Source organism: Haliotis rufescens, unplaced genomic scaffold, assembly GCF_023055435.1.
Source record: "Haliotis rufescens isolate VD_foot unplaced genomic scaffold, xgHalRufe1.0.p SCAF_59, whole genome shotgun sequence".
NCBI lineage: Eukaryota > Metazoa > Mollusca > Gastropoda > Lepetellida > Haliotidae > Haliotis > Haliotis rufescens.
Window position 1 is genome coordinate 1,067,902 of NW_025964323.1, and position 24,918 is coordinate 1,092,819.

The window sequence follows — 24,918 nt, forward strand, 5'->3', positions numbered from 1 at the left end:
TAGTGATTCCATTGAATGCATATATCTCGTCATAAAATGCAATATACCAGCTATATGACGGCGGTCTGTAAATAATCGAGTCTGGACCAGACAATCCAGTGATTGATATCATGTGCATCGATCCACGCAATTGGGATCGATGACATGCATCAACCAAGTCAGCGAGCCTGACCACCCGATCCCGTAAGTCGCCTTTTACGACATTCAAGCATTGTCACTTTTTACGGCAAGCATGGGTTGCTGAAGACCTATTCTATCCCGGAATCTTCACGGGTATGCACTATGAGGCGACCATGCTTGTCGTAAGAGGCGAATAACGGGATCAGCATAGACCTACGCAAATGGGATACGATGACATCCATCAACCAAAGTCAGCGATCCTGACACCTGATCCCGTTATTCGCCTCTTACGACAAGCATTGGTGCACTATGAGGCGACCATACTTGTCGTAAGAGGCGGCGAATAACGGGGTCAGTTGTCAGGATCGCTGACTTTGGTTGATGGATGTCATCGTATCCCATTAGAGTAGATCTGTGCTCATGATGTCAATCACTGGATTGTCCTGTCCAGACTAGGTTATTTATAGACTGTCGTCATATAGAGCTGGAATATTGTTGAGTGTTGCGTTAAACAAGAAACAAACAAAGCCATATTTCTCTCATATCATGAATTTTCTCCTCACAGCATGCATATGCCTCACTATAGCATACATAATAATCATACGATTAATTAAATAAAGCGACAAAACCAATTCCATATCCAAAAGAAATTTCTGCAAAAAGCAGAGTCGATTGCATATCACTATATCATGATCATGTGTTTATTATCAATCACTATCAAATAGTAATGGTACCAGATATTCGCGAAAAAGTGAGCGTTTCCTGCCCCACCGGCGGTACCCGTCACAAACACATGCAAAGGCAAGTCAATCATTCACCTGAAAATAGGGAATTGCATCGGACATAATTTTTGTCACTGATGCGTCAAATTTGGAAATGTCCTCCACATGTCTACCATAATACTTTTTAAAATCTTTACAGAGGCCTTGAATGTTGATCAAACAACTTCTGAGCAAGAGTCGTATGACCATCTATGAAATCCTGAAAGAAAGAGGATGCTCGATTGTACGTTAAAAGTTATGAAATGTAGACACAAAGGGCTGGAGCTGCTTGAATATTGCTCGACATAAAGGGAAAGTTGACTACTGGAAAGTTGAAGTCATCCCTCTTGTCTTACAGTCTTGTGGAGAGTGTTTTGTCACTCCGAATCTTTATGCATAGATCTAAATATGAAACAGATGAAGATGTCTCTCTGGTCTCCTCTATTTCTAGTTCATGTGGGTAAATCGTTGGAAGGGAATTGAATGTTTGATGGTTATTGAACGATATCAGATCATCGGTAAACATGAAGCTTAAGTGAAACCTCTTCACCAAATTACCTCGTTTTCAAATTCTGATTCATATACACTAAGAAACAGATCAGTAAGAAGGAGAGCGCGCTTAGTGCCAATGGGAATGCCTACTTCTTGCCTACGTGTCTTATCCCGAGATGGAAATGTTGTTATAGAGAAAATCAACATAATATTTAGTCATTTGTCTGATCAGTGTTATATCATAGGTGAAATGGGGTTTAACGTCGCGTCCAAGATTATTGCACTTATATAGCGACGTGCATGCACGTGTGTGTGGCTGCTTGTACTAGTCCGGACTGATGCCGATTTATAGTGCTAGCACACTGAGATACCATGCCGCAGTTTAACATGAATACCCCACTCAGACACAGTATACTGACTCCGAGCCGACCAGTCCTTGTTTTAGCCCCTAATGCCGAGCGTCAGACAGGGTAACAACAAGTACCATCTTTTAACGGCTTTTGGTATTATGCGGCCGGGGATCGAACCCCGGACCTTCCGCTGTCCGGGCGGACGCTCTACCACAAGTAAAGTATACATTAAGCAAATGATACCGTGTAATTACATCGATGTTTACACACACACACACACATGCCGTTATTTATAAGCGTAATAATGTTGAACGCGACGTTAACTCATTTCGCCCCACCTCACCTGTGCTTGCATCAAGCATACCTATAGCAACAGACGTTCGCTCGTCACGCCAAAGACCCGGGTTCGATTCCCGACATGGGTACAATGTGTGAAGCCAATTTCTGGTGTCCCCCGCCGTGATATTGCTGGAATATTGCTAAAAGCGGCGTAAAACCAAAATCACTCACTCACTATAGCAACAGAATGCTTAGTACCTGTCAAAAGAGCACAGTTCTCGACTTCTCATGCCTGTATTCATTTCAGTCTTAAATAATGGTGTATCTTTGGATTTTCATTTCACATGTAATTAAAACGACGTTATATAATAGAAATGCAAAGCGGTGGTGAACCTTGGCATGGGACTTGTAAACTGGAATTATAAAGTGCCGTTTGGGATACGACGACAAAAATTTGAAAATTACACCTACTTCCAAATTGTCACCTCACTTCAATCTTCATGCACCTAGGGTACACATGCTGCAATTCACTTTGCAGGGTTGCGTCTCTTAGGCGTGCAAGAACACAATGGGTTCGAATCCTGATTCTCCCGGATTAGTTTTCGTGGTTTGTCACCGCCATACCGGTGTTCGGGAATTTAACCAAAGTGGTATACGTCTTGCAATGGCATCGGTTTCCTCACACATCAAGCTGGCAAATCGTGATCTAAATCAATTAATTTTGTGAGCGGCGGTGAATCCAACTCGGGCATTCACTCCATGCATCATTGTGTGGTAGTGGACTATTGCAGGTAATTTCTGATGAGTCTTAGTAGCAACAAAATGAACGAGGCTCTCGTAAAATATCGAGCAGCTGGATTTGGTTTTGATTGGTTGGTTGGTTGTTTAACGCCGCGCTCAGCAATATTCAGCTATATGACGGCGGTCTGTAAATAATCGAGTCTGGACCAGACAATCCAGTGATTAATATCATGAGCATCGATCCACATAATTGGGATCGATGACATGCATCAACCAAGTGAGCGAGCCTGACCACCCTATCCCGTTAGTCGCCTTTTACGACAAGCTTAGTCACCTTTTACGGCAAGCATGGGTTGCTGAAGACCTATTCTACCCCGGAATCTTCACGGGTCTCGACAAGCCGGAGTACTTGAGAGTTATTACCCTGTGTACATTAGAGTGTGAGTGAGTGAGTGAGTGAGTATGGTTTTTACGCCGCTTTTAGCAATAGTCCAGCAATATCACGCCGGGGACACAAGAAATGGTCATCACATATTTTACCCATGTCGGGATTCGAACGCGGGTCTTCGGCGTGACGAGCGAACGCTTTAACCACTAGGCTACCCGACGGCCCCTTGTACATTAAAGTTACCTCCGATCCAGTAGGTGTGTAGACACTGAGACAGTGCTACAGTGATTCGATGCTATCTACTGCTTGACCTGGGTCTTTTCTCCTTTCCCAGTGCGGACGGGATAACTATCTGATTACACCGACTACCTACCAGCTTCAAACACTTCCACACATGTCACCCATCGTATTGGCTTTTATGACTGTAAACCAAATACTACGTTTTCAATATAATAATAATAATATTTGTTTCTTACTTATTGATCGTGTGTTGTTATTTAACGATTTCCCAATTTATTTCTGCAGTACAGTTTAGTGATATTGTTTTCCATTTCAATCAATCAGTGAAAGCATGATGGCATCTTTTGATAAAACGGTCCAAGATTATAGCACCTATATAGCGACGTGCATGAACGCGCGCGTGCGTGCGTGCTTGCGTGCTTGTGTCTCCATGTGTGTGTCTGCGTGTACTAGTTCGGATTAATGTCGATTTTATAGTGCCAGCCCACCAGCATAACATGAATAACCCACTCATATACAGTCCTTGTATTAGCCTCCTAATGCCGGGTGACAGGCAGGGTAACAACAAGTACAAACTTTATACGCCTTTTAGGTATCACGTGGCCTAGGATCGACCCCCAGCGAATGCATTACCACCAGATCACGTCTTCCGATAAAAAAAAAGACTCAAGAGGAATTGGAATGCTTTTGCAAAGTGTTTCAATATATACAGAACATGGATTGAGATTTATTTGAGACAAGTGGCAATAACACTATCTGGATTTCAAAAACTCCAAGGAATTGCTGAACTTTTCAGAAAACAACCAATTCAATTATGTCAAAACATTTGAGTTTATGCTTCTATTCTTGTTGATCTGTTTCTTTATACATATGAATGGATTTCTTTGCGCTTCAGGTATATTGATGGTGGGATATCGTTCAATGACCATCAAATAGCCAATTCCCTTTCACTGATTTACCCACCTGAACGATAACAGGAGACCAATGAGACCGGCGTCGTTTCATGTTTAGGTCTATGCATAGATCCGAGACAATAGACCCACTGATTGTCTTGATAAATAGCAAGAAGTTACACCATGGACTGTCTTGACGAATGACATCAAGTTACCCTGGTCCGTCTTGACGAATGACATCAAGTTATCGTGGATTGTCTTGATAAAAGACATCAAGTTACTTTGGGTTGTCTTGACAAGTAGTGTGTTACACAGTAAGAAACCATACAGACCATGTATAAATAGATGGTCGTCGGGTTAAAATATGCAGTGATTTTCGGTTCATTATGGGATAGGAGTAGGCAACCTCGGGTACGACTGACAGATCCAATGCCCAATATGGTTCCCCAATAATTATTTGTGTGGAGTATTGAGCGAGTACATGCTGTAGAGGTCGGTAGGGAAGCGAAGTGTTTAAAACGTGGGCGCTTGTCCTAGTGTTACCCCAGGGTGACTACTATCATAACATATAACAGTATTTATCTTTCCTTGTACCCTGAACAATCTACATAGTGTTTACGCAAAACTAGATAACAAAGAGTCCGCTTCTTATCATGACGGAGCATGTGTCACATTCGTGTATATGTCCCAACGAAGACAGACAGTTTGGTATCAGTATAACAGTCGTCAGTTCTGTTTGTCAGAAGCAGATAGACGTCTCCACCACCTCTACTGCGACATGTACGTGTACGGACTTTTACTCCTTGGGTTGGTGGCATCAACACATGGGTCCTGTATGTTTGGTAAACCCATCACAGAAATGTCCAGTGAGTCCGTTCACTATCTATTATGGCTTTGTTGTTTGATATTCCACCAACATATCTGTCTTCTCAAAAAATTGACAGAATGCTATCGGTTAATTCCGCAATGGACATATTTGAATCATATCTCACCATTTAAATTTAGAAGCAGAGTTCGTAGGTTTTCACCACTTTTGTGGAATCCATATGCTGAGACACCAAGAATCAGCGGAAACTGGCAACTAAGGGACGAAACTCTTCACTGAATGTCGCTGTAAAAGTGAAAGTTACAGAAACGTCATTACAAATCATCTCATGTTTACATATCAGTTGATCATGATTAGCACAATACATACATTGTTTTACATGTAAACAACTTCTTGATTTAAAAATATATTTTTCCACACAGGGCATTTTGTAACAGATTCAATTTTGCGCTCACAGATTACAAACAGCATGGGCCTAGGATGTAAAACACATTGTCGTTACTTCCTTAGCATCTAGTCATTGTGGAAAAGGAAAGGACACTCACACACCTTCGCTCTATGGCTAAGTGACCCGTGAAGATTCCGGGATAGAATTGGTCTTCAGCAACCTTTGCTTGTCGTAAGAGGCGACTAACGGGTTCGGATAGTCAGGCTCGCTGACTTGGTTGATGGATGTCATCGTATCCCAGTTGCGTGGATCGATGCTCATGATGTCAGTTACTGAATTGTCGGTCCGGACTCGATTATTTACAGACCGCCGTCATATAGCTGGAATATTGCCGAGTGCGGCGTTAAGCAACAAACAAACAAACACATCTATGGCTAAGTTACACAGACAGCGCCGTGTTTCCTTCAACGTTTATGCCTGTCTTCCTCTATTGAATGTCTTCAGAACTGATATGAGTAGGCGCGTTATGCCAAACATGTCATTATTTTTATTTGTTTCTTATGTTGCTTCCCAGAATATGGAAAGGTCACACAATTGCCACATGTTGAATTCGAAACATCCACTCACTTTAGAGTGTTAGTGAGTTTGGTTTAACGCCGCTTTTAACAGTATTACATTTATATCACGGCATGTCAGCTTAATGTGGAAGGAAAGCCCGAAATGATGCAGGTCTCAGACGTTTACCACTTCGGTGAAACCAACGAGCACGGTATGGTGCTGACAAACCTAGAAACATAATTGGGGCGAACAGGGATGCGAACCCACAATCATAGGTAACTGGCATGCCAAAGGGACGCAACTCTGCACACCGAATAGCGGCGTCTTAGATGACTGGGCCACCCGTGCCCCCTTCACATTAGAAAAAAATAAACGTTTGGAAAAAGACACCCGCACTTTTTCTATGAACGCAGTATTTTGAATGCTTTTAATTGCAATCAACAACACCTCTATATCAGCCAACCTGTTCTCCCTCTGTCCATTCATTTACTGTCTGTCTTTCAACCGTACTTGTTACTTCACAATTCCTTTTTTCTCGTTTCACAGAATATGGAACAGTCTCCCAGTTCTGCATGTACAAAGGGCTGAAGATGCAGGTCGGATCTCACATTAAAACAGCCGACTGTATTGAGTGCAACTGTGGTGCGAATGGTCTCCACTGCTGTGGGCAAGTACAGGCGATAAAATAATTGTGTACATGGTTTACAACAGACAACACTGTCTTCATACAGGCAATCTTTATATCCAATTAGACGTATCATTGTGAGTCAGTTTATATTTTACCTATAGTTCTAGAGAGTTGCTGGGGCCACGGGTGGCCCAGTAGTCCAAGGTGCCGCAATTCGCTGTGCAGAGTTGCGTCCCTTGGGCGCGCAAGAAACCTATGATCGCTGGTTCGAATCCCGCTTCGCCCTGATTTTGTTTCTAGGTTTGTCAGCACCATACCCGTGCTCGTGGGTTTTCACACACACATTAAGCTGACATGCCATGATATGACTGGAATACCGTTCAAAGCGGCGTTAAACCCAACTCGGTCACTCACAACACCGAGTTGCCGCTCTCTACAGGCAGAACACAGTGTGCCCAATTTTTCAAAGGCATTGGAAGAAATTGAAGACATTAAACTTTCTTATTTTATTAACTGATTTTAACAGAATTTTCGGGGCTACTTTTTCAGGGCTTTTTTACACAGGATGGATTAATATACAACGATAACAATACAGCGAGCACGCTTAAAGGGTTAACGGGGAAAAAACAAAATTAATGAATTCGCCGTGAAGACATCGTGATGTGGCAGGGTGTGGGAACAATATGACAGTGCCACAGCATCAGGATGTCCGTTTTAGGGGAGTTCCTTGGTTGTGGTAGAGGGATTTGATTCAATTTCCTTTCGACCCCCTAAACTCCAAGATGTCGAGGCAACCTGACGTTTGGTCCAAAATCTCTAGACGAATATTTATTTGAAAATAAAATAGATGACATACATGTACGACTAGATATATTTACCAAAAGTGTATATTTCCAAACGTCCAAACTGAGTTACGACCAACGGTGTTCAGAAACACTGAACATATTTTCAGTTAAAATGTTTACAACACAAACAGAGATAACAACAACAAAATTAATTAATTGATTGATTGAACAAAATAATATTCTAAGGTAAAAAAAATGGGATATAAGTTGACAACAGAGCTTTCCAACGAGCATGTGTTGCATAAAGTCCAAAAGTAGCTTTTGTTCGATTCAAGCTGACATTCAATCAAACATATCCTTTAGTTGGAACATGGAAGTAGTCATCTGAGCCTGTGTTGTTATTTTTCACTGCAGATTCGGCATCAAGGCGGGCGTTGTACAGCCTCCAGATGGATGTAAGGTTGTCGGTGATGGATGCAAGATGCTGGTTGTGAAATCTGATGATGAAACTAAAGACTGCTTCTCCGGGAACTCTCTTGTCAAGCAATAGAACAGCTATCATGTGCGATTATTACCCACGCTATACGTGTTTACTGTATAAACGAGATTCATGAAAGAACGGACTTTAATATCTATTTTTCATTTACGGAGATATAACCGTGAACGCTGGTGCTGGAACCGCACACATCAACGTAGCAGACTGTACATACTGTTTCCTAGTTTTTCCTCCATATGTGCAAGCTATTGTTTCATTAAAGTCATGTCTAATCAATAAATAAGTCAACAAATATAATTTCACTGATTGCTTATTTTATCAGGATTACAAAAAATGTAAACAACGATACGAAATCAGTGACATTGTTCATTGAAATAATGCAACACAAGGTACGAAAGTCTGCAAGTGGTATAATTTTTGGAAACAAAAACGCAAACAACACCGAATGCCATGGAGTCGCATTCGATTTATTTACCGCCGCTTCTTTCCTGCATGATTTAAACCTAAGATGTGATGTGGATTGCAGCAAATTACATCCGTGAAGCTCCCTGTCAGCATTGAACTTCAGCAACCTATGCTTGTCGTTAGAGGTCACAAACGGGATCGGGTGGTCAGGCTCGCTGACTTGGTTGATGCATGTCAAAGAGTCTCAGCTTGATGTGGCAGCACAACTTCAAGCGCTGGAGGCATTCTGAAGACATTTACGACAAAGGATCATACCAGGGAGAATCTGAATCGAACCTACAATCCTAAGATCCTGGAACGCGTCTTGAAAGACTGTTTGTTTGATTGTTTGTTGTTTAACGCCGCACTCAGCAATATCCCAGCTATATGACGGCGGTCTGTGAGTAATCGAGTCTGGACCAGACAATCCAGTGATATATATCATGAGCATCGATCCACGCAGTTGGGATCGATGACATGCATCAACCAAGTCAGCGAGTCTGACCACCCGATCCCGTTGGTCGCCTCTTACGACAAGCATAGTCGCCTCTTACGACAAGCATAGTTGCCTTTTACGGCAAGCATGGGTTGCTGAAGACCTATTTTCACGGGCCTCTTGGAAGACTGGGCCCCCGTGTCCATTTAGTATGTATTTATATCAGGAGATCTTTTACGTAATTGGAAGGAAATTTTGTAAGACCTAAAGTATTGAGACTAATTAACTTGACTCGAATACACTATATACAATTTGTACACGCTCTTATAGTGACGAAACCCAAGTTACCCGTACACAAATATATGGATATAATACATTATATTGAAAGTGCCTGTTTTACTTCTTGATTGTATAATATACGTCATTGAGAGTGTCCGTTCAAATTCCGATTTTATCGAAAACAATAAAAAGCCACAAGAATACATTGCTGTAAGATTTTCTTCCCAAACAATATTTAGACTCATAGTTTTGACTATCTGTTTTTTATTTGTTGTTCACAAAATATCTTGTATATATACCCCTTCTATAGGGTCAGTCAATATGGTGGCAAAGTTTCTTTCTCGGGCATATTTTGTCAATGTAATGAATATTTACAATAACACGAGGGTGCAACTCTTATTTTGAAAATGCAACTGCTTAAACCGTTTAGACAATAGACCAGTTAATATATTCGGTCTGTCAGCGGTCTGGTGGAGCTCGTTTTGTAATTCTTGTCAGCTTGGATGACTTCTAGGAGACAGTCAGCCAGGCGCTTGTACTCCTCCAGCGTGTTGTACACCTGGGTACTGATGCGAAGATGAAGGTGACCCTGAATCAACTCGATGGCACACTGGATGTTGTACTTGTAGCGTATGTCCGTGTGGAAGGCGATCGATCCTTCCTGTAATTTCAATAACATAGAGAATTACACCCTCGTGCGTTTTGGTATGAAATATATCAACACGAGTTGATAAAAATGTATCTCCGCTTGTCGAGTTTAAAACTTCTATCGACGAATGTTGACATATTGATAATGTTGATATTATGATTCTGTGTATCATCCAAAAGAATTCTTCCAACATTTTCAGTATGTAAACAGTATCAACCTGTGTATTAAAGACAAAGGTACAGCTAACTGGATTTAGGGGTTAGTGATGTCATTTGAGCGTGACGTCATGTTAACCGATGATGTCACAATAGTCGTCAAAGCATTATGGTGCAATTTCATGGAAGCGCTATCTCACTATAAATCACTATTATACCATTGACTATTCCATTGCCAAATACTTTCCACTGATTGGTTTATCAGGGCGTGGCGTTAACCATTAATACAAAAGGTGGTCCTTAATAGACGCACGAGCTGAGCTCCTTCAAGGACCTTTCTGACTTCCTCTGGAACAGTGACATGGCTGCGACACCTGGTGTTATGGGGAATGCCGCAGCCAAGCTCGTTCTGAAGAACAATGAGAAGCGCATCATCTGGCCGGGAAACTGTCGTAGTCGCCCACTATAGGACTTGCCTGACTCCAAGCCTGCCACTCCTGACCCCCCCCCCCCATTCACCCCAACCCAAGCCCATATTTTCCCAGCTATTATCATATATTTACCTTTACAACCTGCCCCCCCCCCCCCCCCCCCCAACCCCACCCTATCCCACCCCAAATAGGACTTTATTTTGTAGTCTCAAACTTATTTACAATTTTATGGGGTAAGCACTTTTCTTATTTCTTCAAACTTTTTTTTTCACCAAAATAGTATAGTGCAACCCCGTGTGCGAAATTGAGAAAAGCGCACGTTACTTCCCAAGTTAGTAAAAGAAGAAGACGTCCTTAATGGTGCAGTTATCATTTGACTCCCTGAATCTCAATTGAAGAAATAAAGGATTTGGCTCCTGGCGTTCTTCCTTTATTCAACTCCAAATAAGGAAGGCGGCCAATATATTAAAGGGGCGATACAACCACAAAATAGAATCAGACCTAAGATGTAACATCTAATGATAGACGTGTAATAACTGTATGTTTCACGTGGCAAAGTATTCCGACATACCAGTGTGCAGGGGTACTGAGACAAGTCTGGCAGTCGGATCACCCTCATGGTGGGAGACTCCATACTCTGAGGTATCTGCAATGGCTCTGCTCTGAGCTTCTTGAGAATGTACTCATGTGCCTCCGAAGCGAGCTTGGATGTGTAGCTGATGATCTTATCCTGAAACAGTTCCATGTCAGGAGTAGGTCGAAGATGACTCTCGAAGTTTTGCAATCAAACACATGAGGAGCGGCACAAAGCATGGTAATTTGTTTTAGGATAAATAATAATTATTACAAATTCAACACACTTCACTTACATCTAATCTTTTCCGCTCAAAAAGTAATAAAACAATGTAAGCATTCCCATTTTGATTGAAAGTATCCATAACCGTTCTGTAAACAAAACCTAAACCAAAAGGGTTGCAGTGCCTGAAAAGAATTCTTTTTGTATGATATCAATTTCTTTTGCGGATATTCTCACAACGTTTAGGGGTATACTCGTACTCTGCCATTCATTTCTTTTCTGGAACACCTGGTATCAACACTTTTTGATAGCGATTCATAAACCCGCTCAACATGATAATAATAAAGCGACAAAACCCTTTCCATATCCAAAAGAAATCTCTGCATAAAGCAGAGTTGATTGTACAATTCCAACTAAATTATGAGTATGTGTTTATGAATCACTATGACATAGTAATAATACCAGGTGCTCGCGAAAAGGCGAGCGTATCCTGCCCCACCGTTTACACACTTCACAAACACATGCAAAGGCAAGTCAATTGTTCACCTGAAAACACATGGGAACATATGGTAGTTATGGACGGAATCGTACAATGGACTCTGCTTTTAACATATATTTCTTATGACCGTGGAAAGGGTTTTGTCGCTTTTAATTTATTGACCTTTTCGAAATGAAAGGAACTACAGTAAACTACGTTTATAACGAAAACGCATATAACGAACTGACGGATATAACGAACTATTTCTTGGTCCCGTCCATTTGCTGTATAGATACTGTACATATGCTTATAACGAACAACGTATATAACGAATTACAATTAGTGGTCCCTTTTCAGTTCGTTATAACCGTAGTTTACTGTAGTTATTGTTTGTTTGTTAAACGCCGCACTCAACAATAGTCTAGCTATATGGCGGCGGTCTGTAAATACCAGGTCGACCAGACATTCCAGTGATTGACCTCATGAGCATCGATCCACGTAATTGGGATACGATAACATGCATCAACCAAGTCAGCGAGCCTGACCACCCGATCCCGTTTGTCGGCTCTTACGACAACACAAATCTATCCTCTGTCAATGATAACAATACCAAGCCACTAGCCATCCAGCCACCAAGACGAGTGAGTGCCAATTACCATGCCTCCAATCCGCTGGTAGAACTCCACTGCATATTTGGCAGTAATGAAGGGGGTCTGATCTTCAGTAGCAATGATGAAGAACCTTTTTTCCAGAGATAGCCCGTGGTTCCAAGATGTGACAAGCGGGTGAACCCAGGCATGATGTTCTCGCTTCACGTACAGAATCGCACAGCCTTTGGGAGTGAACATCCATTTGTGGAAACTACCTGTTTCAGAGATACCGAGAAGTCTAACGCAAGAAACCATATATGCGACATGTTCCCTTGTTTACCCCCCGGGTTAGGGGTAGGAGTTAGGACTAGAGTAGGGGCCATGGGTGAGGGTAGGGATTATATGATTTATGTAACACGTTTCACAGAGTAAAATTAGAAACACAAGTTACGTATTATAATAACTACATAAACTCTTCAAAAAAAGAAACGCTCAGGTAGTATGTAATTCATTAACCTGAATATGTTATTGGAAAATGTTGGTAGCCTGATATTCGACAAACGGTGCGTCAAAACGCAGGCATTGTCGATTTGCACTGTCTTAAACGGCATTGTTTTCACACTTGTTAAACAATGGCATGAAGGAAAGCAGTAAGGCAACATGTAGATGCAAGTTATGGCATTCGTACCTCGTGGTAGTGGCAATGAAAAGTCAAGCATGAGCCAATAATTTGTCATTCAATGGTCAACATTTTTCAAGTTCGAAAATGCCGAGACTCGCCATAGGACGTATCCAAAGAGGGGAATTGCAGTCTTCTGTTGCACGCCACTTCAATGTCCACCACAGCACCATTTGCCGCCTTTGTGACCTATACACACAGTTTAATTTCACTGCTGACCGTCAGAGAACTGGCCGACCAAGTGTTACCACCCCTGCACAGGATCGCTACATTCGACTGTTCCACCTACGTCATAGCAATGCCACAGCTTCGGAGACTGCAGGACGCATCCCTGGTTTGAGGAGGATGTCCTACCAGACTGTCAGGAACCATCTTTGAGAGGCTGGAAGACTAGTTATCGTCCCTGTATTGCAACAGATCCATCGACAGCGACGCTTGCGTTGGTGCCATACCTTACAGCCTTAGAATTTCAGAAACTGGAGACGAGTGTGGTTGAGCGATGAATCAAGATTTCCTATACACCGACGAGATGGAAGACAACGTGTTTATCGTCGTCGAAATGAGCGTTTTGCCCGACATTGTGTTCGGGAATTCGACAAATTCGGTGGCAGTAATGTCATGGTGTATCGTGCCATATCCTACACCACGAGATCTTACCTGGTTGTGGTTCAGGGAAATTTGAAAGCAAATCGCTACATGAATCAAATTCTTCGACCTCACCTTCTTCCAAACATTGGCCGCCAGAGGGAGCTGTTTCAACAGGACAATGCTCCACCGCACACAGCTCGTGTCACGGTAGACTACCTACATAATGCCAACATCAACGCCTTGCCCTGGCCGTCGAGATCTCCAGATCTCAACCCAATTGAACACCTCTGGGATGAACCCGATCGACGTGTTCCTCAACGTCAGAACACGCCGCAGACAGCTCAAAACTGGCCAACGCGTTACAAGCAGAATGGCGCAGAATGGCGCAGAATTCCGCAGGACAGAAATCATACACGTATCCAGTCAGTGCCGAGGTGATGCAGAGCCGTGATTGCTACCCGGGGCGGTCACATGAGACCGCGCAACCTTGTGACCTTATATGAGAAGACAATGAACAGTTTTATATGCCTTTGTACAACGACAACATGTGACTATCGAGCTCCAATATTTCATATTTGTATCTATGATATGAAATTAAATATATCGACTTTATTAGGTACAATAAATTTACTAAACATCTACCTGTGCGTTTCATTTTTTGAAGAGTGTAGTTACCTATTGGAAGTTATTTATTCATTTAACCTGCATACACTGTAAAGGACTATGTTTTGAATTGTGTTCAAAGTGCCTGGAATGTTTTGTAAGTCGTTTCGGAATTAAACACTGCTTAAAAACAAGTTTGTACAGTTTATGTAAACAAATGTATATCAGATCAAAATTACCTATAAAAGCATCGGCGCCGAGTTCGGTGAGATTGACTGGAAGCAAACCAGGAGCATGTGCGCCGTCTACAATGGCCAAAACTCCATACCTGTGACACAGAGTGACGAGGCGCTTCAACGGCATGACAACAGCTGACGGACTGGTGATGGCATCTAACATACAATGACAGGTCGTGGTCAATACAAACATAAGACAATTCATCAACGTTATCCAGCACAATCATGATTTTCGTGTTGCAGCTGATGAAGATGCCAGCTTGTACAGGCATACGTTTGTGTGCATGTGTCTGTTCAAATTGAATATGAGTTGATTATCAACGAGTGAATTAAATTTCACGTCAGATATTTTACGTCGGTCGGTGTTGCATGTTGGCCATACATAACGATTGTTAATAGATTTGGTTTGGTTTGTTGTTTAACGCCGCACTCAGCAATATTTCAGCTATATGACGGCGGTCTGTAAATAAACGAGTCTGGACCAGACAATCCAGTGATTAATATCACGAGCATCGATCCACGCAATTGGGCTACGATGACATGCATAAACCGAGTCAGCGAGCCTGACCACCCGATCCCGTTAGTCGCCTTTTACGACAAGCATAATCACCTTTTACGGCAAGCATGGGTTGCTGAAGACCTCTTCTACCCCGGAATCTTCACGGGTCGATTGTTAATAGATCGATGTACAGCGAACAGTGTACAATGACACCCAAACACACAAACAATGGCTATGCATCGTAACGTCTCTATCGTCTCCCTAGAAACATCAGGGGTTCTTTTGTGGCCCAACCGTCTTCACGAAGAGATGTGTTGCGTTTTGGCCACACGTTACGGTTGTTTGTAGCACGGGCGACGGTGTACAAGGATACACACACAAACAATGGTTATACATTGTAGTGTCTCTATCCATTCCCCCAATGTGACTGGGTTCTTTTCGGGCCAAAACATCTTCGCGAAGATACAATCATACGGTAATAGGGGCCTAGTGCGCACCGGGTATGTCAGGCAGACACACGCATTTGGTACAGGGAACATATTCTGCACTGGAATCTTCACGAAGCATATTGTACCATTTATGGTCTATATTTCCGGATATCTTCTCAGAGACACAAGCATATTGTTCTTGGGGGCCTATTCCGTACTTCCGTGAAGATCCGGGGTAGAATAGGTCTTCAGCAACCCATGCTTGCAGTAAAAGGTGACTATGCTTGTCGTAAAAGGCGACTAACGGGATCGGGTGGTCAGACTCGCTGAATTGGTTGATGCATGTCATCGATCCCAATTGCGTGGATCGATGCTCGTGATATTAATCACTGGATTGTCTGGTCCAGACTCGATTATTTACAGACCGCCGCCATATAGCTGGAATATTGCTGAGTGCGGCGTTAAACAACAAACCAACCAATCAACCAACTATTCCGTACTTGAATCGTCACGGAGAGACAGGTATTGGTACTGGTGGTAATTAATCAGCCTTGGATCATATGCTCTTGAATGTTCATGCAAATTATGTTTTATTTGTAAAGATGTAATTCAAGAAACCATTAGTCTTGTTGTGGGTCAATTGGAACCAACTATTTACTCACCCAGGATAGCGATTTTGGTGTTGGGGTTAGATTTGAAGAAGTCTTCATATTTCTCACAAATCTCATCGTCACTTGATATCGGAAATTTAATCTCCATCTCAAATGTTTTGACTCCTGAATTTTACAAAATACAATCAATGAATATGAGGCAATGGTGCATGTATTTGTCGGACGTAAACATGTTACTCATACAACAACATCTTTGTTTCACTTGATGTTTATCACATGAGGTGATTACAGACCGATGCTCATAATAGAAGCCACTGTTTTGTCTGGCTCGGACTCGATTATCTACGGACATCCCTGGAATATTGCCGAGCGTGGCGTTAAACAAGCAAACATATTAGACTACAAGAGGTCGTTTATCTACGAGTAAACTAAGCAACTATGATTCTTCCACTGATGTGTGCCATTGTGGAACATGGCCTTCACCGTCTACCCAAGAAGGAAACTTTTCAAAGTAAATTAGTAAACATATTGTTACAAATACACTATAGTATGTTTTTCCTTTTCAGATTGCAGATTGCTTTTTCAAATGTGGGAGATTCTTTGACCCTCCCTTGTACGATGAATCATTCCCTGTCCTCCACTACTTCCCCTTGTTTAACCGCCTCCGTGGTCTAGTAGTAGAGCGTCCGCCCGGAGAGCGAAAGGTCCGGGGTTCGAACTCCGGCCGCGTCATACCAAATGACGTTAAACGATGGTACTTGTTGTTACCCTGTCTGGCGCTCAGCATTAAGGGACTAAAACAAGGACTGGTCGGCTCGGGGTTAGTATACTGTGTCCGAGTGGGGTATTCATGTTAAACTGCTGCGTGGTATCTTAGCGGGCTAGCACTTTAGAATCGGCATCAGCCCGGACCTGTGGCCTGGCAAGTATAAGCTATAGGCCTGAACGTCAGCGTGGTGTACCTCGGAATATCTCCAGCTTACCTTCATAGAGATCTGCTGTGGCCTGGCATGGCAAGTATAAGCAATAGGCCTGAACGTCAGCGTGGTGTACATCAGAATATCTCCAGCTTACCTTCATAAGGGTCCGCTGTGACCTGGCAAGTATAAGCTATGGGCCTGAACGTCAGCGTGGTGTACATCAGAATATCTCCAGCTTACCTTCATAGAGGTCCGCTGTGGCCTGGCAAGTATAAGATATAGGCCTGAACGTCAGCGTGGTGTACATCAGAATATCTCCAGCTTACCTTCATAGAGGTCCGCTGTGGCATGGCAAGTATAAGATATAGGCCTGAACGTCAGCGTGGTGTACATCAGAATATCTCCAGCTTACCTTCATAGAGGTCCGCTGTGGCCTGGCAAGTATAAGTTTTGGGCCTGAACGTCAGCGTGGTGTACATCAGAATATCTCCAGCTTACCTTCATAGTGGTCCGCTGTAGCCTGGCAAGTATATTCTATAGGCCTGAACGTCAGCGTGGTGTACATCAGAATATCTCCAGCTTACCTTCATAGAGGTCCGCTGTGGCCTGGCAAGTATAAGCTATAGGCCTGAACGTCAGCGTGGTGTACATCAGAATATCTCCAGCTTACCTTCATAGAGGTCCGCTGTGGCCTGGCAAGTATAAGCTATCGGCCTGAACGTCAGCGTGGTGTACATCAGAATATCCCCTGGTTTGTAAGGGCAGCACTTCAGCACTGTGTTCAAACCTGTGGTCAGATGTATCAGTTTGTCATGTTGCAATAATGACCACATGTGTCAAATGTCACTTGTGTCAACATGTACGTTATGTTGGAAATACTTCCTGCATGTTTTCAAGGAACTCCAAATATGTATATTGTTGCGGTGTTGCAGTTCATAGCATACTTTAACGGGTGGTCAGTTTATTCATGCAGCTGTGGTATTATTATGTAAATTTTACGTTTGTAAGAATTCGGGCTAACAACCCGAGCTGCATTTGAGGTTCTAGAAGGTTAACAGTCACATAACTATCTCATCCTACCGGGTACCCATTCAGTGATGCGTTACAGAGGCATATTCCGAAAAATGTCACTTGACCAAGGAGACACCACGTATGCTACATGGGCTTCAGAATGGAGCAGGCCCGAAGCCCTTGGAACATTGAAAACCCAAGCTGGCGAACACTGTCACCCATTCAAGAACTCTCCGCGAGCAACATTGCGAAACTTCTCCTGCTGTTCAGAGGTTCACATGCAACCACACCAACAAGTTCATATTGTTTTACATGCATATATTACTTTTTATCAGTTTAAAAAAATCAAACCTCTGTCTTTTATGCTGAACAAGGTAATGCACTTATTTTAGCCTGTCCAACTCAATATTATATTATATACTACTGTGATTGAACTTCTTCCTATTTCTACCGGCGACCAAAGCTTGTAAGAAGAATATCCGTAAACCAACTGATACAAAGAAGGCCCCAGTGAAATCATCGAGCAGGGGTATGGTACACGGTTACATAAATGAGAGATTCGAACCCACGATCAGTGAATCCTGGCATCGACAAGCTTGGATCGGGGGACGCAACGAACGGACATTAATATCGAGCAACAATTGCGGCGCCATAGACCACAGGACCACTTTTAATCAATTTATCAGAATAACAAAATGTAGAAATATGCAGCACACAATGCTGCTTCAGTTTGGGTTTTTAGTTGGGTTCAGCACTGCTTTGAACAGTATTCAAGTTGTAATTTATTACGACGTGTCATGATCACCTTGATGTGGGAGAAAACCTGAAGTGATGCACGTCTTAGACATTTACCGCTTTGGTGAAACCCACGAGCCCGCATACAGTGCCGAAAAACCTACAACATAATCAGGGTGAATCGGGATTCGAACCCACCCTATACGAGAATCTAGATTTATCAGAGAGTGAGATAATTCGGAAACAATTGAACCACTATCTGCTTGATACATATCACTAAACTATGAGTGAATGAGTATGACATGAGCTCTATTGCAAGATCAAAGTGATGATGGAATCAACACAAGTGTTACCTGTAGTCGCATTTTGCACACACACCAGATCCTGGGGATCGCAGTGCATGAAGTCAGCTACTGCCTTCTGTGATTCATGCCAATACTTGTAGACACTCCTCCGGTACCAGTCATCAGGATGTCTCTCTATCTCTTCGCGGAATCTGAAGTCACCAATACATATGTATTGATGTCAAAGGAGATGTCATATGCCACGGAAACCACGATGCAACATACATCTGCGAGACTGTCAGATTAACGGGTCTAAATAGCACTGATTAAATCGGTTCCCATTATTTGTGTCGGATAAAGCCGATTGTCGGATTAACGAGTGTCGGATTAACAAGACTTGACTGTATTGATATTTAAAAACATCGAAAATTACCATTTTCAATCAGGTACACTTACAAAATTGGATAACATGTCGACCATATCTCTCTAAAATCCACAACCAGTAACCCGTTTACCTTCGTTGCACCTCTTGAACACAGTTAGGAACTGCACCAAATGATCCATTATTGAGAAATGTCTCTCCTTTCTGCAGAGAAAACTCTTCTCTCATCTTAGCCCCGAACTCCACGGCTTCATGCAGATTTTCCAGTTTCATGCTGTGGAATAAGCATGGATAATTATCATGAGTCATTTGGCTGTGAGTTGACTTTCAGGCCTCATGATGTGAAGATAAACATGGAAATCATTAGTCATTTGGCTGTGAGTTGACTTTCAGGCCTCATGATGTGAAGATAAACATGGAAATCATTAGTCATTTGGCTGTGAGTTGACCTTCCAGCCTCATGATGTGAAGATAAACATGGCAATCATTAGTCATTTGGCTGTGAGTTGACCTTCCAGCCTCATGATGTGAAGATAAACATGGCAATCATTAGTCATTTGGCTGTGAGTTGACCTTCCAGCCTCATGCTGTGAAGATAAACATGGAAATCATTAGTCATTTGGCTGTGAGTTGACTTTCAGGCCTCATGATGTGAAGATAAACATGGAAATCATTAGTCATTTGGCTGTGAGTTGACCTTCCAGCCTCATGATGTGAAGATAAACATAGCAATCATTAGTCATTTGGCTGTGAATTGACCTTCCCGCCTCATGCTGTGAAGATAAACATGGCAATCATTAGTCATTTGGCTGTGAGTTGACCTTCCAGCCTCATGCTGTGGAGATAAACATGGCAATCATTAGTCATTTGGCTGTGAGTTGACCTTCCAGCCTCATGATGTGAAGATAAACATGGAAATCATTAGTCATTTGGCTGTGAGTTGACCTTCCAGCCTCATGCTGTGAAGATAAACATGGCAATCATTAGTCATTTGGCTGTGAGTTGACCTTCCAGCCTCATGCTGTGGAGATCAACATGGAAATCATTAGTCCTTTGGCTGTGAGTTGACCTTCCAGCCTCATGCTGTGGAGATAAACATGGAAATCATTAGTCATTTGGCTGTGAGTTGACCTTCCAGCCTCATGCTGTGGAGATCAACATGGAAATCATTAGTCATTTGGGTGTGAGTTGACTTTCAGGCCTCATGATGTGAAGATAAACATGGAAATCATTAGTCATTTGGCTGTGAGTTGACCTTCCAGCCTCATGCTGTGAAGATAAACATGGCAATCATTAGTCCTTTGGCTGTGAGTTGACCTTCCAGCCCCATGCCGTGAAGATAAACATGGCAATCATTAGTCATTTGGCTGTGCGTTGACCTTCCAGCCTCATGCTGTGAAGATAAACATGGAAATCATTAGTCATTTGGCTGTGAGTTGACCTTCCAGCCTCATGCTGTGGAGATAAACATGGAAATCATTAGTCATTTGGCTGTGAGTTGACCTTCCAGCCTCATGATGTGGAGATAAACATGGAAATCATTAGTCATTTGGCTGTGCGTTGACCTTCCAGCCTCATGCTGTGAAGATAAACATGGCAATCATTAGTCATTTGGCTGTGCGTTGACCTTCCAGCCTCATGCTGTGGAGATAAACATGGAAATCATTAGTCATTTGGCTGTGAGTTGACCTTCCAGCCTCATGATGTGAAGATAAACATGGCAATCATTAGTCCTTTGGCTGTGAGTTGACCTTCCAGCCTCAAGCTGTGGAGATAAACATGGAAATCATTAGTCATTTGGCTGTGCGTTGACCTTCCAGCCTCATGCTGTGAAGATAAACATGGCAATCATTAGTCATTTGGCTGTGCGTTGACCTTCCAGCCTCATGCTGTGGAGATAAACATGGAAATCATTAGTCATTTGGCTGTGAGTTGACCTTCCAGCCTCATGATGTGAAGATAAACATGGCAATCATTAGTCCTTTGGCTGTGAGTTGACCTTCCAGCCTCAAGCTGAGGAGATAAACATGGAAATCATTAGTCATTTGGCTGTGAGTTGACCTTCCAGCCTCATGCTGTGAAGATAAACATGGCAATCATTAGTCATTTGGCAGTGCGTTGACCTTCCAGCCTCATGCTGTGGAGATAAACATGGAAATCATTAGTCCTTTGGCTGTGAGTTGACCTTCCAGCCTCACGCTGTGAAGATAAACATGGAAATCAATAGTCATTTGGCTGTGAATTGACCTTCCCGCCTCATGCCGTGGAGATAGACATGGAAATAATTAAGTCATTTGTCTGTGAGTTGACCTTCAAGTATCATGATGTGATGATTGTTAGCCATTTTGTTTGTTTCCATTTTGTGATTACCTCACATTGAGAATAATGCTTTTGAGCTATGCGAGCCAGGCACCTCAAACGCCACAATTCAGCGTGTAGAGTTGCGTCCCTTAATTTAGGCCCGCACGTAATAGCAAAGGACATTATTGACTTAGATGCCATGTTTCAGTTCGAACGTACACATCGATATAATGAGACCATTACGTGCTACACTCATAATCTAAAGGCTTAAATAATTGTGAGATGAAACTAAACAATAACGCCATATGACACTCATTTGGAAGTCTCTCTTTCCACAAGACCTCAGAGGCGGTCTTCATAGAGTTCATAGAATAAACGGGTGAGGTGAGGTGAAATGGGGTTTAACGTCGCGTCCAAGATTATTGCACTTATATAGCGATGTGCATGCACGTGTGTGTGTGGCAGCTTGTACTAGTCCGGACTGATGCCGATTCATAGTGCTAGCACACTGAGATACCATGCCGCAGTTTAATATGAATACCTCACTCAGACACAGCATACTGACTCCGAGCCGACCTTGTTTTAGCCCCTCAATGCCGATTGCCAGACAGGGTAACAACAAGTACCATCTTTTAACGTCTTTCGGTATGACGCGGCCGGGGATCGAACCCAAGACATTCCGCTTTTCGGGCGGACGCTCTACCATTAGACCAAGGAGGCGGTCCCATAGAATAAACCTTTTTGCTGAAATGATATTATTTCTAGGTGTACCCTTCAGGTACTAGGAAGTAATTGTCACTGCGTCATTGTGATGCATACCACAGACCCTGTAACACAAGGAATATCAAATATGGATTGTAATAGGTCACGGAGAAATGCCTGATGTTTGTGTTAATCTGTGATTGTACGTCAGATGCCATCACCAGTCCGTCAGCTGAGTGAGTGAGTATGGTTTTACGCCGCTTTTAGCAATATTCCAGCAATATCACGGCGGGGGACACCAGAAATGGGCTTCACACATTGTACCCATGTCGGGAATCGAACCCGGATCTTCGGCGTGACGAGCGAACGCTTTAACCACTAGGCTACCCGACCGCCCCCTAGCTGAAGTCACACCGTTGAAGTGCCTGCGCCACAGGTATGGAGTTGTGGCCGTTGGAGACGGCGCACATGCTCCTGACACGCCTCCAATCAATCTCAACGAACTAGGTGCTGACGCTTGTACAGATAGTTTGGACCTGATATACCTTTGGTTAAATGCTTGTACAAACTGGTTGTCGGACAGTGTTGGGTTTCTGAAACGATTTAAAACAAATTCCAGGCACTTTGGACACAATTCTAAACATATTTCTTTACAGTGTATGCACGTTCACATTTTCGTAAAGGAATAAGATAAACAGATAGTCGTCATAAATTTTGAAACTTGTGTTTCTGATTTTACTCTGTGAAATGTGTTACTTAAATATTGCGCGAAATTGCGCGTTTTGCGCTGCTCCGTTTTAACTTGTATCCGTGGGTGTGGCACCAAATACAGAACATCGCCGAATGCAGCCGAGTTCGGTATTGACGGCTAGAATGCGTAGGTCGAAAATTATGCCAAACCAAGTTTGACAATGAAATTGCATAAATATTTTGTACTTATTTCATCAAATTATATTATTTTAGAGGGTCACAAACAATGAAGTAAACGTGTGATGATGTTGACGTCCTAATTTCAATCAGCTGACATAGAATCTTTTACTGGTAATATTCATTTGATATTATTTTGGTTAAAGAATGAAAATTAAAACATTTCCATGCAATGGCTTTGAAAAATGTTGTTGTTTTATGTGGATTTGAAATTATAGATGTAGCTTTTAACTGTTGTTGTTGCCGCTTAGGCAGTCAAAGATTTACGACAGTCTCATGGATTGCTAGACGGAATAGGCGGGCGGACGATGGATGGGGACCGCAAAAGCAGGTCCGATTAAACTGGCGTTTCAAGGAAGCTTAAATTGATTCAAACTCACTTAATAAACTGTTCTAAAATTTCTCTTGTCATATCTCTCATGGTATATTGTTATCGAGTGAACTACGAAACACTGTCTGCAGCTCTAAACCTGCAAATATATATGTTTCTAGCTGTTAGCGATAGCAACGCCTGCATTTGGTAATTCTTCTCGATACAAAAATAAAATATGCCAACTTCACCTGATTATATTAAATGTTCAATGACTATGTACATGTCGCTCGGACTCTTGAACAATGTATCCTTAAAAGTGAGTGAGTGAGTGAGTGGGTTGGGTTTAACACCGCTTTTAACAGTATTCCAGTTATATCGCGGCCTGTCAGCTTAATGTGGGAGGAAATTCCCAAGTGATGCACGTCTAACGTTTACCACTTCGGTGAAACCCACGAGCACGGGAATGGTGCTGAGAAACATAACCGGGATTCGAACCAACAATCATAGGTTTCACGCGTAACTCTGCACAGCGAATCGCGGCGCCTTAGACGACTGGGCCATCCGTGCCCCCATATCCTTAAAAGTCTATACATGAATGTTCACTGTCACTAAATACTGGTTAACAATCTCGACCTACCTTCAACAGGCAATTTTGTTCCAACAGTGAAGTCAGCAATATTAACAATCAAAAACACAACATCCAATATCGAAGCCTGAAGCTTCGGCTTGTCTACATCTGGTAACTGATGTTAGGAGCTCGCTTTTATTACTCTTAATATTTACTCATCCATTAAATATTCCTACGCGCGAACGTATAAGGCAGTGAACAGCACAAAAAATAATTCGTTGACAATGCACAACTTATAGAGTTGTAGCATTATAAAAAAAAGAAAATTAATGGAACATATATTTCTTTGGATTCAAATGGCATTTGAAATAGAACAAGATTATGATAGATGTTGTTTGGCCATTGTGAAAGTAGTCCCTAAACAGACTACAATTTTGCCTTTTGCTTTTTGATCATGTAGGTTGTTGTTTTAGCGCCTTCTTGTACAGTTTGTCTGTGGTGTTATTGTGGGTGTTCGCGTTTTTTGTTTTGTTTTTTTGTTGTTGTTTTTTTAAATTGTATGCGTGGAAAGCTACACAGAGGAAGAAACCGCCTTTTGTGAAAAGTTCAGACCTGGAGGCCAAAGGGTGGTACCCAGTTTGTCTCAAAGTTGACATGGAATTGAGATTTCTACTGTATGTACTGCCTTGTTATGGACCAAAACATCGTGAGCAACCTCCTACAAATTGGGATCAGAACTTAAATATCACAATGGATGCTGTCGAGAAATGGGCAAACAGAGAAGATAAATCTGTTGAATGTCTTATCGAGTAGGTTAAGTCGGTTGTAGTGTTGCCATTGGTTGAATGCGCAAACCGAAAGGGAGGAGACAGATTTGGAATAAACTCATTCTGTCCCAATCTGGCTGCCCTACATGATCAGTTTATAG

General features: G+C 42.4%; 2 protein-coding genes across 2 annotated transcripts; one reads left to right on the top strand and one right to left on the bottom strand.

Annotated features, from left to right (window-relative positions):
- The first annotated feature begins 4,929 nt into the window (after positions 1-4,929).
- On the top strand, positions 4,930-8,078 carry LOC124142860 (beta-microseminoprotein-like). Its single transcript, XM_046511545.2, has 3 exons — positions 4,930-5,130; positions 6,583-6,703; positions 7,864-8,078. The coding sequence occupies exons 1-3, from the start codon at positions 4,947-4,949 to the stop codon at positions 7,997-7,999; spliced, it is 441 nt and encodes a 146-aa protein (XP_046367501.2). The 5' UTR covers positions 4,930-4,946; the 3' UTR covers positions 8,000-8,078.
- Positions 8,079-8,880: 802 nt separating this feature from the next.
- Positions 8,881-24,157, bottom strand: LOC124142781 (hercynylcysteine sulfoxide lyase-like). The gene is made up of 9 exons (XM_046511439.2): positions 24,060-24,157; positions 19,313-19,453; positions 18,867-19,009; positions 17,438-17,554; positions 15,899-16,012; positions 14,313-14,465; positions 12,270-12,478; positions 10,911-11,069; positions 8,881-9,765 (listed from the first exon to the last, which is right to left on the bottom strand). The coding sequence occupies exons 2-9, from the start codon at positions 19,450-19,452 to the stop codon at positions 9,547-9,549; spliced, it is 1,254 nt and encodes a 417-aa protein (XP_046367395.2). The 5' UTR covers position 19,453; positions 24,060-24,157; the 3' UTR covers positions 8,881-9,546.
- Between the last annotated feature and the right edge of the window lie 761 nt (positions 24,158-24,918).